General features: G+C 32.9%; 3 protein-coding genes across 6 annotated transcripts; 1 reads left to right on the top strand and 2 right to left on the bottom strand.

Annotated features, from left to right (window-relative positions):
• Positions 1-2,780: 2,780 nt before the first annotated feature.
• LOC123012049 (RNA helicase aquarius) lies at positions 2,781-16,218 on the top strand. Its single transcript, XM_044409818.1, has 12 exons — positions 2,781-2,942; positions 2,993-3,093; positions 3,152-3,305; positions 3,356-3,910; positions 12,377-12,490; positions 12,548-12,651; positions 12,701-13,026; positions 13,076-13,124; positions 13,177-14,037; positions 14,090-14,692; positions 14,744-15,890; positions 15,949-16,218. The coding sequence occupies exons 1-12, from the start codon at positions 2,874-2,876 to the stop codon at positions 16,192-16,194; spliced, it is 4,329 nt and encodes a 1,442-aa protein (XP_044265753.1). The 5' UTR covers positions 2,781-2,873; the 3' UTR covers positions 16,195-16,218.
• On the bottom strand, positions 3,912-6,068 carry LOC123012050 (probable G-protein coupled receptor Mth-like 5). Of its 3 annotated transcripts, none has more exons than XM_044409822.1 (7): positions 5,921-6,066; positions 5,512-5,853; positions 5,255-5,462; positions 4,837-5,207; positions 4,622-4,785; positions 4,423-4,558; positions 3,912-4,216 (listed from the first exon to the last, which is right to left on the bottom strand). In XM_044409822.1, the coding sequence occupies exons 2-7, from the start codon at positions 5,721-5,723 to the stop codon at positions 4,198-4,200; spliced, it is 1,110 nt and encodes a 369-aa protein (XP_044265757.1). In that variant the 5' UTR covers positions 5,724-5,853; positions 5,921-6,066; the 3' UTR covers positions 3,912-4,197. The 3 variants fall into 3 exon arrangements, with proteins under 3 accessions (XP_044265757.1, XP_044265756.1, XP_044265754.1); XM_044409821.1 differs by having other exon boundaries at positions 3,912-4,370; positions 5,921-6,064; XM_044409819.1 differs by having other exon boundaries at positions 3,912-4,370; positions 4,423-4,785; positions 5,921-6,068.
• On the bottom strand, positions 6,417-11,626 carry LOC123012051 (G-protein coupled receptor Mth2-like). 2 transcript variants are annotated; one of them, XM_044409824.1, is made up of 7 exons: positions 9,193-9,332; positions 8,720-8,944; positions 8,307-8,669; positions 8,084-8,247; positions 7,789-8,035; positions 7,512-7,741; positions 6,417-7,456 (listed from the first exon to the last, which is right to left on the bottom strand). In XM_044409824.1, the coding sequence occupies exons 2-6, from the start codon at positions 8,941-8,943 to the stop codon at positions 7,534-7,536; spliced, it is 1,206 nt and encodes a 401-aa protein (XP_044265759.1). In that variant the 5' UTR covers position 8,944; positions 9,193-9,332; the 3' UTR covers positions 6,417-7,456; positions 7,512-7,533. The 2 variants fall into 2 exon arrangements, with proteins under 2 accessions (XP_044265759.1, XP_044265758.1); XM_044409823.1 differs by lacking the exon at positions 9,193-9,332 and adding an exon at positions 11,469-11,626 and having other exon boundaries at positions 6,417-7,741.
• Positions 16,219-16,271: the final 53 nt, after the last annotated feature.

Raw genomic sequence — 16,271 nt, forward strand, 5'->3', positions numbered from 1 at the left:
CTAATCTCCCCCCCCCTTGGGTACGGCCCTGGGCTAACGCCTAACTTTCCCGCTTGTGCGTTATTTATCACTTTCCGTGCTTGTTATGTAATATACTATTTTTAAACTTTTATACGTAAAATTCGTTTTTTTCTTGTTTGTCTATAGTAAGATAATGTTTAATTTTTGAATAGGACTACTACATAATTGACTGATTTAAAACTTGCAATATACAAGACGTTGCAGCCAGTAATGTTGCCAATTTTGGTAATTTTAGTGATTTGGTGAAATCTTCTGTAAAAATTCTAATATCAGGTAATTTGAAAATTAAAAAAACTGTAGTAACTCTGCGATATGAATACTCCACTTTTTCAATTACGGATATTGTAAATTAGCTCAAAAATAAATGATACTATCTCTTCTAACGTTTTCCACGTTTTCCAACCATCAGAAACTTAATTATTTCACCAAATTGTTAAAAAAAAATCGAAAAAGCACTAAAATGGTTTAAAACAGTTCTATTTGTTTCTCTATAAGATTTTACTAAGCAAGTCAAAAGTGACAATTTGCTTTTACTTTTTTTTGCAAATACTTTTGTAAGTAGGTACATTTTTCAGCTAGAAGCACAATGATTTTGCAAAATTCTGTTATAAACAAGCTAAAGATTTACTTTTTTGAGTGTTTAAGCACGTTTTTGAGATGAAAACAAAAAATTAAAAAACTCAGTTAAAACAGATCAAAAATTACAAAATTAAATCAAAATTGATATTATTTTTTTAGTTTGTTACGTTTGACTTACTTGGTTTTTGCACAAGAAGCTCACTTATTAAAAAAAATCTTGTTCAAATATGCTTAAAAATTGCTCAAAAATAATTGATATTGACGCTCAATTGCTTGTTTAATGAGTTAAATTAAAAATTAGGACAAAAATAAATTGGAAACTACAAAATTAGTTGAAAAGTCACGAAATAGGTTAAAAAAAGTTTTATTTGTTTTTCTAGGGTAGAAAATGACAATTTACTTTTGTTTTTTTTGCAAATGCTTTTGTAGGTACCTACATTTTTCAGCTAGAAGCATAATGATTATGCAAAATTTCGTAAAAAAAAAACAAGTTAAAGATTAAACAAAATATGTTAAAAATGGCGTTATTTTTGAACTTTTTTGAGTGTTCATACACGTTTTTGAGAATCAAAAATTTAGTTAAAACAGGTAGGCACATTTTTTAGTTGGAAGCACAATAATTTTGCAAAATTCTGTTAAAAACAAGCTAAAGATTTAATAAAACTGTCCAAAAATGGCGTTGTTTTTTACTTTTTTGAGTGTTTAAGCACGTTTATAAAATAAAAACAAAAAAAACTAAAAATTTAGTTAATACGGGCCACAAAAAATACAAAACTAAATCAAAATTGATATTATTTTTTGTTTGTTACGGTCAACTTACTTCGTTTTTGAACAAGAGGCTCACTTACTTTTGAAAAACCTTGTCCAAACACGCTTAAAAATCACAAAAATAATTGATATTGCTGTTCTCTTGCTTGTTTAACTGGTTTTAATTAAAATTAGAACAAAAATAAGTCTGGAAACTACAAAATTTGGTTGAAAACACGTTTTTACACTAAAGTCTCAGTTTTTTTTGCCAGATTTTCTTAAAAACAAACTAAAAAATCAACAAATTAAGCTGAAAATTATTTCATTTTTATATTTCTTAAGGGTTTAAACACGTTCTTCAGCTAAAAAAGTATTTTGCAAAATTTTGTTAGAATTAAGCCGAAAAACCTCAGAATTAGACCGAAAACGATGTTATTTATGCCTTTTACGAGAGTATAAGCAGATTTTTAAGCTGAAAACTCTGTTTTTGTGTGTTATACCAAAAATTACTAAATTGTTATTAAAAACCATTATATTATATTTTTACCTAGTTCTTTGGTTTCTTTAACCATTCAGTTTACGTTAAAAATGTTAACTTTTGACACTATTGGTAAAAAAACTTAAATGGTAAAAATTTTGTAATCTGGTGAAAATTGGTGTACTTAAATTTTTCAACTCGGATCTGGTGAACTCTATTTTTTTGAACTGGTAACACTAATTGCATCATTCTGATTTCTGGTCTTTTTATAAAACCATCATTTTTTGTTCTGATTAGAACGTATATCTAACCAATTCATTAATATGTTTTTTTGTAAAAAATTATACTTTGACTTAATTTTTTTACATTCCTATTTTTACTACAGTATGATTTGTTTTTGTAATGCAAGGTGTCAACTATCATTCTGTTATGATGTAACATACTGTTTAATAAATTGGCAGTAAAATTAGGAAAATTTTTTTTTTATTGTTTGGAACACTACAACTACTATGTAGTTTTAAAAGTAATCAAATTCTGCAAAATCGGCAGTGTAAATTGCTCTTTAATTAGTCTCACAGAACGACTCACATTGGCCGATTATAGAGCCCAAATTACAGCTTGAATGATGACTGTAGGGTGTTTCATTTAAAAAGTATAAACTTGTATGCAACTTATTTTTGAGACAACTTGAAAATAATTTTTGTATACAAATTTTTAAAAGTTACTGTATTTTGTTATTATATTGACTTCCCCTTGTAAACTTTTTTTCAGCAACCGGAAATTATTCGCCATTAATACAATTTTTAAAAATAAAATTCATTATTGTTATCTCATACAGTCATTCGTTTCATTTAAGCATTTATTTTTTGTATTTTTATTTAAATGCGCCATACTATTTCTTTATTTATCAGTACCACCAACATTGAAATAAAAACATCACCATCGTTTGGTCAAATTTGGTTTTTTGTGGCGTTGTTTGAACGTTGATTAATTTATTAATTACTTCAAGCAATTAAACTGTTTTTCCGGGGTCTTTGTTGTGAAACAAATGGATGAAAACGCCACGAAAGTGGTGGCTCCCACCGTGGAGCAAATTAACGCTGACCGAATAACAGAAGTGAGTAACTCCACTCTAACCTAAAATTTTGTTTACATTATTTTTTTAAGTTTGCTGAAAAATACTGGGCGCCGCATTCAGCTCAAAACCAACAACCGTTTGACTCACAAATCGTGGAAGATATATACCAACAAGACATTCGCGGTAGCAAGTATGAAATTTGAAATTAATCCAGTGCAAAAGTGAGGTTATAACAAAACATTTTTCAGTTTTTCGATAAGAAGAATAATGGTGTTAGAGTTTAGCCAATACTTGGAGAACTATTTATGGCCCAATTACAAGCCAGGCGCTTCATATGCACACATGCTATCCATTGTGAATATGGTAAATGAGAAGTTTCGGGAACGCGTGCAAGTTTGGCAGGTATTGTTGTTAAACTTTCAGATATTTGATTATTCACGGGCTTATTTTAGGCGTTTCGCAAAAATCCCACCCATTTTCCTGATTTCTTCCAACAAGTGCTTAAAGGGCTCTTGGAAGACGAACTATTAATTAATTTGAGAGAGCAAACTTCACTTCTTGTTTTTCTAAACCACTGTTTTAACAGTATGGAAGAGGGGCTGTGCAGAGATCAAGTCAAAAGATTGGTATCGCTGTCAATGTGGGTATCATTACAACCCGGACGTCGTGAATATGAGTTTAAAAAAAATCCAAAGTGGCGTAAATACTGGAAAGCAATTCAGAAAAAAGACAAACCAGACGAGTTGGAGAGACTTAATTGGGAACGAACTTTTTTGCACAAGTTGATACTAAAATTCTTAAACATTCTTGACACAATCACTGAAGATGGGATTTGCCCACTTGATAAAATCCACTATTGTGAGAGATTTCTTGAATTAGTGACGGATCTAGAGGCCCTTCTACCCACCAGGAGGTTTTTCAATACAGTTTTAGATGACTCTCACTTAGTGGTGCAATGCCAACTTTCTGCTCTAATTAGGAGACCAGAGGGACATCTGTTTAGTCAGGTGAGTTGTTCAATTCTTTTTATTATAAATATGTAAGTACACAAAAATGTAAATTAAATACATAAATAATTGTCAAAATGAGATTAAAACAGTAAGGCCGCCCTATTAAATGTGCGAATTTAGTCCTAAATCAGGGCTAAGGACGGATATAATTCTTCAGTATTTTAAATACTGAGCTGCCTAATAAATCCCCGTATTCATGGCCGTCATTTCGTCGCCCCATTCGGCTTCGGGTTCACTGCGACAACACTTGCAAAAGCAATTTTCGTAACAACACGTTTTCCGCACTAGATATGCAACGTGTTTCTGGTTGAAAATACAAACGTATAAGATTAGAGGTCCTTGGAATGCGTTCACTATTATGTAACAGTTAACGAGACCAGTGAATTTGAAAAACGACATCAAGAAAAACAGCCATGTTATCGTCATTATTAGCAATAATAAGAAAAACATGCGAAAGCTGAAAAAAGCGATTCAGTCAAAACTGACATGCAGTGGTGTTTTGTTTCTACCTGTGGGTCAGTTTGTGGTGGATGCGGCCGTATGTGTGCATTCGACTTATGATTTTCAAAGTCGTTGCAAAGAAAAATATGTCCATTATTATTGTGGCGGCGACTGGGACGAAAAACAGGATTATTCCCAGTGATCCTGAAACAAATCTATTCTTGTGAAAAAACTGATCATCAACGTCAAATTTTTTAATTTTTTTACCGATTTCTTCCTTTTCCTCTTGTTGCGGTTTGTCCTCAGGATAATCCATCGTAAAGTGGGCAAAAACGGCCAAGACTCCCAATAAAAGAGTGCAAGACCATGAATACATTGAATAATAACAGTATTTTTTCCCATCTGTGATTCTTAGAAAAACGTTCCTTGACCTGCAATGTCAATATTAGCATATTTATGAAATGTACAATTTACAATGTTACCTAAAAGTTTTCCAAATGTAATAACCCAGACTGTTTAACCAGAAAAACGCCCCAAGTAGGCTAAAGTAACAGATGGTATCGCTTATAATAAGGCTTATGTGGCTATCAAAAACTGTTAAGACTCTGATTAAATCAGCGGCTTGGCTGACTATAAGGCACATGCTGATGGTGGTGACAATGTTACCAACAAGGTCACGTAAAGTTGGCATTATGAAATAGATGATGGCTATTATCAAAAGGCACACAATTCCAATACCGTGAGTGATGGGAGATATGATGTTTCTCATTAGGAATTTCGTTTCAGTCCAATGTGTGTGATGATCAGGGGCACAAACACGAGCGAATTGACTTACAAATTTATCATCGATTTTCTAAAATTGTAAAAAGTGACAAGAAAATCAAAATGAGTATTTAGTACCTTTTCTAGGCAGTATTTTCCAGGTTCATAGTCATGATACAGGGAATTTTTACTGTTATCGTCTAATTCTTCATCGTGGGGAATGTTGCGGTCGAAGTAATGTCTCAAAACACCATTTGAGAGTAATCTCAGGCGATCAGTTGAGTTTTGGTAGTGGTAGATGGGCCATGGGGCTTTTGGACCACAGTCTGGTAAACCAATTACCAATCTAAAAAATATTACGAGTACTTTTTTCATTTCTAAAAGTAGTTTATTACCTGTATTTCACTTGAATGTTTGTTTTACCATCCTCACTGTAAAACATGGGCTTCCATGGTTGCTCCGTCTTGTTTATCTTGGTACAATAATTCCCCTCATAGAGTTCGTTTTCTTCGCAACATTTATTTACACCAACTAATGGTTCTAAATTATTTGCTAATTCGGATTTGACTTGAGAGATAATGAACAGTAAGATATAAATAAAATTCATGTTATTGTGTAGTTTGAGGTTATGTCACGCAAACATTTAACATTAATCGTTGTTCTTTCAACTCTCACTCGTCTCTTGTTTGTTGAAGGTTTCATCGATTCGTTTTTGGATATTTTTAAGTTAATTGGTTCTGTTTTATTTGGGGGAGTTTAAATATTTCAATTAGTTGCTATCAGAGGCGTACGTGCACCACTTACCACCCTTGTGTGTTTTCTATTTCCAATATTATAATTTTTAACGGAAATTATGTATGTGTCGGTGACTAGTCACAGGTAAATCATACTACATTTCCGTCATAATAACGCAATTCGAATTTCCCCCACTGTCTTTGTGTCTGTTAAATGAGACAACAGATCGTGTTCAAGGATGAGTAATAGTCAGTGGCGTCGAATACACATGGTGCTTGTGTAAAATTTAATTGTGTTTATTTAAGGGTATAAATTAGTGTAAATTATTTACTCAAATTCCAAGACAAAAAAATAAATATATATATTCATACAGGGACATTCTTATAAAATGTCGGCCCTTACAAAAAGTGGTTTGCGTATTTCAATAACTACCTGGATTCTTTTTAGATTATTAAGAAAGTAACAAATCTAAGAAAGCTATAAATTCGAAACTTTGATTTTCAAAATTTAAAATTCACTTTGAACATTGCTATTTTTTATTATAAATTAAAAAAAAAACACAACATCGATTATAGAATTATTAATGTTTTAATGCGTTGCTTAAATAAACAAAATAAACAATGACTTTTTTAAAGTTTGATTTGACATAAACATACGTCAGGCAAAATTGAATAAAGTTTTTATAATACATTCTCCCAAATATTTTTTAAATTGCTACTCCCTTTGTTTTAGAAACACTACTTGATTTTTTTTTAATAGCACGATGGGTCAAATTTTGTATTTTGGAGAAAGGCATTTTCTTCTTAATTTAGTGATCTACTTGCACAAAAGTGAAACAAATTTGAATTAAAATAAAAAAAAAATAGTACATTTTGTAAAAATGTATAGTACAATATTTTTATTCTACAAAAGTTGTTATAGCTCTAATAATTTTTTGCTTCTTAATTTAACTGTTTCTTTTCATAAAATTATTTTACCAGAGTAATTAAGTTGTGAAGGATTAAAATATGGGCAGCACGAATAAAACAATTTTTATACAATAAAAAATTGACTAAAACTCACTAATAAAAGCTTTTTATGATAAATTCATATAATTCGGTATTTTTACATACTTAATTGGAAAAATATATATTTATTTCGCCAAAACATTCGATTAGTTAATTCATCTCACGCAAATGACGTATTAAAAATATGCGTAATTTAATCTTTAAATAATCGTTTGTAAGCAGGAGTATAATTCTAATTTGACCACAATTAAATATTTGATTTAGAATCACGGTTTCTTTAAAATAAGAAAAACATGTTTTTAAATAAGTGGAGTTTAACTTGGTTACAATTTAGTAAGAATACTTGAATTTGGTTTAAATCATCAGTTTTCTTTTAAATGCTATACTTTTCATTAAATCAAATAAGGAATGTGAGTTTCCCATAATTTTTTTAACGTAAAAATTGCTACAACAGTTAAATAGAAAATAACTTTTAATTGTTTTATTCTATTCACTTTAGCAGTATTTTTTTAGCACAAATTTCAGTTGTTTGTGTTTTGTTGTTGTCGTCACCGTTTCTATGTTTAAAATTCTTCTTGTTGGGCTTGTACAGTAGGAACTGAATAAACCATAAATTGTTGAACGTTTTAAAAACTTTTTATCTGACTTTTTACCCCGAATAATAATCACAATTCTTTAGTTTTTATGGACTTGTGTCTCTGATAAGTTTAATTCTTCTTCGATTTCTCCACATTCCTCATCAGCGGCGCCTCGCCACCGTCCTGGTAACCGTACACCACAAAAGCTTCTATCTGCTAAACCTCGAACAACTTTTTTTCTGAACACCACGAGAATAAGGAATATCAAGATTCCTTGTAGGGTATTGAGTACATCTGTCACGTGCCTACAAATTAACTGGATGAACTCAAAGTTTTTGTAATGGAAACTTACCATATGGTTTGAAGGGTGTTGTTGTCTTGAAAACCCGCTGATAATAATTCAAATATCCAAGAGATGCCCATTATGAAGAATAATTTCACACAAAGAAGCAATCTGTATTTCATCACTTTGGTTTTCTTTTCATCTACTGATTTCAAGCTTTTCCATAAAGTTGCAATAGTTGAAGCGTAATAAATGATATTTAGAAATAGCAGTATTGCCATTGGTGTATAAAAGTAGAGGAACTGGGTTTTCGTCGCTGTAGTAACATTATTTTAGTTAACTTAAAGGACTGTAAGGAACTTACATTTAAACCAGCATTTGGTTTCTCCGAATCCAGGATGGGAATCGGATTCGTTCATAGATTGAGCTATTGAGAGGACGATTGTCAAAAAAGTGGGTCCTCCGCAACCAAAACTACAGTAGATGTAAAGCCAATAAGGGGCCAACATTTTTAGAAAACGTGGTTGTCTATTAAAAGAAAAAATTACAAATAAATACTGTTTTTTTGTATTGGTTACTACACTTACACAATAACTCTCCAGATATGGAAAGACAATACATTTAACCAAAAAAATGAATATAGCATTGAAAAATAGATAATATAGGCCAACACGATGCAAGATGGTTTTTCTAAACCACCGGGTAGTAGTTGGTTTACTGCTAAAGTCAAGAATGAGGTAGCTAATCCTGAAATGGAATGCATAATGCATATTCCTTGTAAATCTAATAGGTCGCCACGCAGTTGCAAATATACAAATATTGTTATCAAAATGAAAAATACGGAAATTAATTCTAGAACGGCATGAACGACGTAGATTGTGTTGTCATTGGGGTCCTCATTGAAGCAAACGATAAAAACAACAGTGTCGTTTTTTGTTGATACACAGTATCTGAAATTTGTTATCAATTTTACTGTTATTTTTTATTAGTATAATACCACCTGTTTAGTGGTACTTGAGATGAGGCAATGTTGAGATTATCATCGTTATCAACTTCGATATCTGGATCTTTTTCGATTAGGTATTTGTGAGGACATGAAAGACCTTGCAATGGTGAACCATCTATGCATCTTCTTTCGCTTATAGAATTATTGTTTGCACAGCAAGGGTTTGACGAAAAGCAAGTCGGAATCAGAATTAGTATTTGTAACAAAATATTTATCATCCTAAAAAAAAGATAAGTTTATAAATAGGTAACAGTTACGTAAATGAGAACACGTATATCTCGGGACTTTTCTACTGCCATTCTTACACTTAAGGTTTTTTTCTGTATGAAATTGTGGAGCTTTTTATCTCGAAATTTGTTAGTAGGGTGCAGTTGTTCTTTTGCACAGAAATTACATATTTGTGATCTATTTTACTTAAAAAACGCAGTTGCGACGTTGCCAATAGGAAAGTCCCAATGTATACTCACGTAAACAGATTTTTGTGTCGTCATTGCAATTAATCAATTCATAATTTGTATGTTTGTAAATTTAAAATAACTCCAATTTGAGTAATTAGTGTGTCAAATGTCACTACGATAAATTTGCCGTCGATAATTCTAAAACTGACTGTGATAATGTGAGATTAGTTATCACTATAAAAGGGCGTGTCATTGTTTTTGTTAAAGAGAACAAAAAAAAGGCTAATTTTTGTATATTTTATTAAAATCAAATTACAATTTTCTTCAATTAAAACACATACACGGTGAACAAACAGTATGAAGCCAAGCGTTTTTTTAAATCAATTGCATTCAGGAAATAAAAATTGATAAAAATTAGTGCTGTAAAAACTATAATCGTCTTTTGAAATTTTGATTTGTTTCTGAGTTATGCGATTTTTTTTCCAAATTACATGAAAATTGTTTTGATAAAGAGTGAATAAAATGTAGATAGTTGTAAATCGTAGATAATAGGTTTTGTCAAAAATGGTTTTATAGTGGGTTGTCACTTTTTTTTTTAATTCTCAGAAACAATACTAGATTATGTTATTAGGAGTAAAAGTGATTGTTTATGTGGCGAAGCTGAACGTTCATTTTGCCGAACGGAGTGGGCAAATGGATTCAGCTTCAAACGTCACGCGTCAGTTTCGGAATTTGTGTTGAGATTTTTCGAAAGTGTTGATTGATTTAACTGGTGAATAACTGCTGTAGTTTATAGTGAAAAATGTCGAATGTTGATAATCTACCTTGTACCTCTTCAGAAAATGCTGAAAAAGCGAAAGAGACAAGAAAGAGACAACAGAGGTAAATGTCAAAGTAAGTGTCAAGTAAAAGTGAAAACGCCTAGGCTTAAAAACAGTGTTTTTACTCCATGTCTGAAAAGTAAAACTTTTACCTGTGTCATTTAGTCATAAAAGTGGTCACTTTTGTGACGTTTGCGGATAATAATATTTTATTTTCGAGAAACGTCACAGTTGTATAGTATTTTATTACTTATTCATCAATTAGTCAAAAAATAAATACAGGTGTAACAAATATCGCGCCCCAGATAAAAATGTGAAGTAAGATAAGATACTAGGAACATAGTAAAAATGTTAAAAAAATTATTAATATCAAAAAGAATTTCGAAATTAATGGGGCTCAAATTTTTCACTTTCATCCTATTTATTTTTGTTGTAAAAATGATTTATTATGTTTTTTCTGCTATTAAAAAGGAAACAAAGAAATTGTATCCTGAACTGTAACTATGGTTAATGTTAGCTTTTGTTGCCGAAGTTTTTGGAGTTTTACCGAATAAATACGAAAAAACATATAATCGGTAACAATAATAAACAGACATAAAAAAGTCAAATGTCACAGATACAACTTTTTTAACATTTTTTCGTGTTTCTGGTTTCTTATCTTACCTAGCATTTTTCTCTGGAGTGCGAGTTCTGAAACATGCTGTATAGTTTTAACAAAAAACGTTTGGTTCACCTTTTTGTTCATGTGGATTTTTTAAATCTTTCAGTTATTTTTCGCACTGTAATTAAAGTTTTAAATTGTGAACATAACATTCTCATAAAAGGAATTTATTTATGAAGATCTAAATTAAGATAATGTTGTATTCTTAAATTAAATAATTAAAAATAATGCATATCACCTTTTTGAGACGCGATAAATACATCTTTTTTTATTTAATGTTCTAAAAATATTTCAATAGATCGACACATACTTTGTTAAATTTAATTTCATAGTTTGTTTTTCGGCAGATTTTTACGAGTGTTGCTAATTTTATTGGATTTTCCAAATTGTTATAAGCTGATGCATATCAAGTTTTTTAGGTAGTGAAGGTAAATTTAAAATTCTTTGCAAATCAAGCGTAAAACCAACTTTTTATTGCATGTTAAGTCTCACAATTCTAACAGTGCGCAAATAGGATTTAATTAACATTATTAAAGGCGTTTTTTGTGTGATCTATTAAAATCACAGGGTACACACGCCACATATCTCATTACATTTCAAAACATCAAATTTTTACCGATACACACAACACCAGGAAAAACCACTACAACACACACATCTATAGAAAATTAATAATTATTCTTCATTATCATTAATTATGAAGAAGCCAGAAATAGTAAAAAAAGTTAAACAACAGGTTTTCACGTCTGATGAACATCTTTAATTGACAATAACAGTTTCAAAAGTAATATTTTAACGGCAATAAAGTTAACAGAATTTACTTACTTTTACTAAGGTTAAAGCGGAATAGAGTAAATTCTTACCTCAAATACGATGAGTAACTGGTGATTAGAACGTAATTTAAATTGATAATACTATATTAATAATCATTTAGTTAACACATCACGTCTCTGAACGCAAATGACCGAAAACATATCATTTGTTACTCGATGTTGCGGAATTTGTACCGATATTCCAGCTGAATCTTTTACCACTCGGCTGACACAACATAATAATCATTTTGAAAATTTGTTTGTTTGGAAAGTGCCTTCTCTAATTGACTGTTTCTTCAGATATACGGTACTAATGACGCACTTTGTTATTACAGTTATTTGATAAATAACGATTACGTTCCTTTTTGTTTTACCACAGCTGTAGTAGCTGCGGTTTTGGCGCGTTTTGCGTCAAATTTTAAAAAAAGAAGGATGTTTTCACACGCAACGAGGTCTTCGAGGGCAAAAATTTATTTGCAAACTGGTTTATCTTTTATTAATTTATTAGGTTTTGTTATGCCTACATGTCAAGAAGATTCATTCAATGATTTCTGACCTCGAACTAATTGAACAAAGTGGGTTAAGATTAAAGTGATTGCATGCTTTATAATTACATTATTTGTTATGCTTTTATTGAAGCATTTATACGAAATAAGTACTTTTGACAGCAGTAAAAAAAATAGTGTATTCCACTCCCAAGCAATGGCTAACTTATTAGTTTTTCAATGATATGTTTTAAACAAAATATGTACTTTAAATCGGTTAGAAAAATATTTACAGTAGTATTTTTATATTAATCTTTGGTTGAACGGTAATTGTATATTTATCATATTAATATTTAGATTTTTTTTAAATCGTCAATGTATAATTTTATTTAAAAAAAAAAGTATGCTATTGGTTTTTTTACCTACCTTTCATTGGCGACTTTGGTAAATAATGATCTATTTTTGTTCCTTTAGCTCTTAGACATGCTGAAATTTTACGCAAGATTTGAAATCAGCGACGAAACGGGAGATCCCCTCACCGACCACGACATGACACAGTTACACTACTCAAAAATTACCTCACTCCAGGTAATTCCAACCCAGCACTTTAATAGCGTTCCTTGATACAACAAAAACTAATTCCAGAAAGCGGCGTTTGCTAAATTCCCCGATTTGCGTAATTTTTCTTTGGCTAACGTTGCCAGCGTGGATACCCGAAAAGCTTTAATGAAGCATTTCGGTCCCTTAAAGTAAGATTTACAATCCTAGTGTGTTTTTTTCTAATGTGGTCATTTGTAGTAAAGACAAATTGAGACTGATTGCGACATATTTGAAACTGGTACCTTCTCCCGAGGAGGAAAAGGAGGTTAATTGGTGCCGATTAGATGAGGAGTTTTTGCGTGAACTGCTGGTGTCTAGACATGAAAGAAGGACATCTCAGTTGGAGGCACTCAATGAGATGCCGCTTTATCCCACTGAGGATGTAATCTGGGATGAGAATGTGGTACCAACGGCTTATTTTTCGGGAGAGGGATGTCTTGCGTTACCAAAGTTGAATCTGCAGTTTCTAACACTGCATGATTACCTTCTGCGGAACTTTAATTTGTTTCGGTTGGAATCGACATGTAAATGAACCACTCACTTAATTTTCACTCTCAAATATATTATTTTTAGATGAAATTCGACAAGATATAGAAGATGCAGTTAGTAGACTGTGTCCTTGGTGAGTTGTTTCTTTTCATGTTTAACTTTATTTGTTTACTGTTTTACAACAGGAGAGCAGAAGATGATAGCGTTTATTGGGGCGGCTGGGCTCGTATGGCCCAACCAATCCTCAATTTCGCCGTTGTTGAAGTAGCTAAACCCAACATTGGCGAAAAAAGGCCTAGTAGAGTGCGAGCTGATGTCACTGTTAATCTTTCAGTGCGTCCGGAAATTAAAGCCGAATGGGAGAATTTGCGCAAACACGATGTCTGTTTTTTGATTACGGTCAGACCACCGAGCTCTATTGGCACTAAATACGATTATAAACAACCTTTTATACCGCAAGTGGGGCTTCATTGCGTCAGAGGGTGTGAAATTGAAGGAATGTTGGATACTAATGGTAGAGTGATTGAAGATGGTCCTGAACCAAGGCCAATCATACCGGGAGATAAAAGAACGTATAGAGTTTGGCTGGATTGCAATCAGTATCGAGATGACATGAATAATGTAAATCAAGGCAAAGAGGACGTCTACGAAGAGTTTAACATTTTGATGAGACGTAAACCGAAAGAAAACAATTTTAAAGCAGTGCTTGAAACGATTCGAGAGTTGATGAACACAGAATGTGTCGTTCCGGATTGGTTACATGACATTATTTTGGGTTATGGCGATCCCAGTGCTGCACATTACGCCAAAATGCCCAATCCTACCACAACTATGGATTTTAATGACACTTTTATCGACATGGATCATTTGCGTTCGTGTTTCCCGAATTATCAAATCAAAGTTAAAACTAACGATCCCAAAAAATTGGTACGGCCTTTTAGACTGACTTTTGGCGATTTGGGTACCGAAAACGAAGAGAAAGTTATCACAGTTGAGCCGTATATTACACCAAAACGGGGACCTTACCACTTCAACGAACCGAAAAAGTAATAAGGAAAAATTTTTGTCGCATTTTAATGTTTTTTTATTTTTATTCAGGAACACCATTCCATTTACCCCCACTCAAGTCGAGGCTATTAAATCCGGCATGCAACCTGGTTTAACTCTCGTTGTTGGTCCTCCAGGTACCGGAAAAACCGACGTTGCGGTTCAGATTATTTCAAACATTTATCACAATTTTCCCAATCAACGCACCTTGATTGTGACTCACTCCAATCAAGCTTTGAATCAATTGTTTGAGAAAATTGTAGCTTTAGATATAGATGAAAGGCATTTGTTGCGTCTTGGGCACGGTGAGGAAGCTCTCGAAACTGAGAAAGATTTCAGTCGGTATGGACGTGTCAACTATGTTTTGGCCAAGCGTTTGGACTTGTTGGTGCAAGTTCAAAAACTACAAGAGTCACTTGACGTGAAAGGGGATGTTGCATATACGTGCGAAACCGCTGGGCATTTTTATCTTTATCAAATTTTGTCCAGATGGGAGAATTATCAAAGTATTGTTAAGCCGAAGCGACAACAGGCTGTGCCTATTGAGAAAATTAATTCTGAGTTTCCATTTCATAAGTTTTTTGCCGATGCGCAGCCACTTTTTAAAGGGAAAGATTTTGATGAAGATCTCGAGATTGCGGAAAGTTGCTTCAGGTTTTATTGTGTTTTCAGTAAAATTTTTGTGTTTATTGTGGATTTTTTTAGATACATTGAGCATGTTTTTAAGGAGTTGGAAGAATTTCGTGCTTTTGAATTACTACGATCGGGTTTGGATCGTTCTAAGTATTTGTTAGTGAAGGAAGCAAAAATAATCGCAATGACTTGTACCCATGCTGCTTTGAAAAGGAAAGAATTGGTCGAGATGGGGTTCAAATATGATAATATTTTGATGGAAGAAGCAGCCCAAATTTTGGAAATTGAGACTTTTATTCCTTTACTTCTTCAAAACCCGCAAGACGGTTATAACCGTTTGAAACGATGGATTATGATTGGAGACCACCATCAGTTACCTCCAGTTATAAAAAACATGGCGTTTCAGAAATATTCCAATATGGAGCAAAGTCTTTTCACTCGACTTGTTCGTTTGGGGGTCCCGACGGTGGATCTGGACGGTCAAGGTCGTGCCAGGCCCAACATTTGTAACTTGTACAAGTGGCGTTACAAGAATTTGGGCAATTTGGTGCATGTTTTGAACTGGGCGGAGTATCGTACCGCTAATGCTGGTTTTGTTTACGATTTTCAATTAATTGATACTCAGGATTTTAATGGAATTGGGGAGTCAGAACCTAGTCCTTATTTCTATCAAAATCTGGCAGAGGCGGAGTATTGCGTTGCTGTTTTTATGTATATGAGACTAATCGGTTATCCGGCTCATAAAATAACCATTTTGACGACTTACAACGGGCAAAAACACTTGATACGTGATGTTATCAACGCGAGGTGTGCCAATAATCCTTTGATTGGGAGGCCACATAAAGTCACCACAGTGGATAAGTATCAAGGGCAGCAGAACGATTTTATTTTGTTGTCGTTGGTGAGGACTAAGGCGGTTGGGCATTTGAGAGACGTTCGCCGATTGGTTGTGGCCATGTCACGTGCCCGATTGGGGCTGTATGTGTTTGCGAGAGTGGCGCTGTTTCAGAATTGCTTTGAATTAACACCGGCTTTTGAACAGTTGACTCAAAGGCCGACTCAGTTGCATTTAGTGGTCAATGAGACTTATCCAGCGAGTAGATATAACGATGCAAAGCCGCAAAATGAAGTCGTTGTGATACAAGATATGACCTATATGGCTAATTTTGTTTACACGTTTTATACACAGAGGGTGAAGCAGATGAAAGAGTATTATGAGGTAGGTTGGGTTTAGTGTGTTTTTTTTTCTTCTAAGAATTTTAATTTTTGTTATTTAGCAAACACAAAAGTGGAAGAAACCTGGAGATTGTGAAGTTAAAGAACATGAGTATTTTGTTTCGTCGCATCCTGGGGAGGATCGAGACACAGACAGTGAAGATGAGAGAGAAGAAGAAAATGTACAATTGCCGGTGCCAATCGAGGATGAGCCCATAGAAGCGGAAGTGGAGGATTCGGAAATGCAAGAAAAAGAAGAAGAAAGAAGTGAAGTTAGAGACACAGGAGAAGTGGAGAATGATGAATAGTTTAATAAAGATTTTTTTAATGAAGGAGTCTTTAGTGTTTTACCAGTTTTTTTTATTTTTTGTTTTGTATCTAGGGT

The sequence above is a fragment of the Tribolium madens genome, unplaced genomic scaffold (genome assembly GCF_015345945.1).
Source record: "Tribolium madens isolate multiple individuals breed KSU strain unplaced genomic scaffold, Tmad_KSU_1.1 Scaffold_91;HRSCAF=231;Tcas5.2_LG7, whole genome shotgun sequence".
In the NCBI taxonomy this organism is placed as follows: Eukaryota; Metazoa; Arthropoda; class Insecta; order Coleoptera; family Tenebrionidae; genus Tribolium; species Tribolium madens.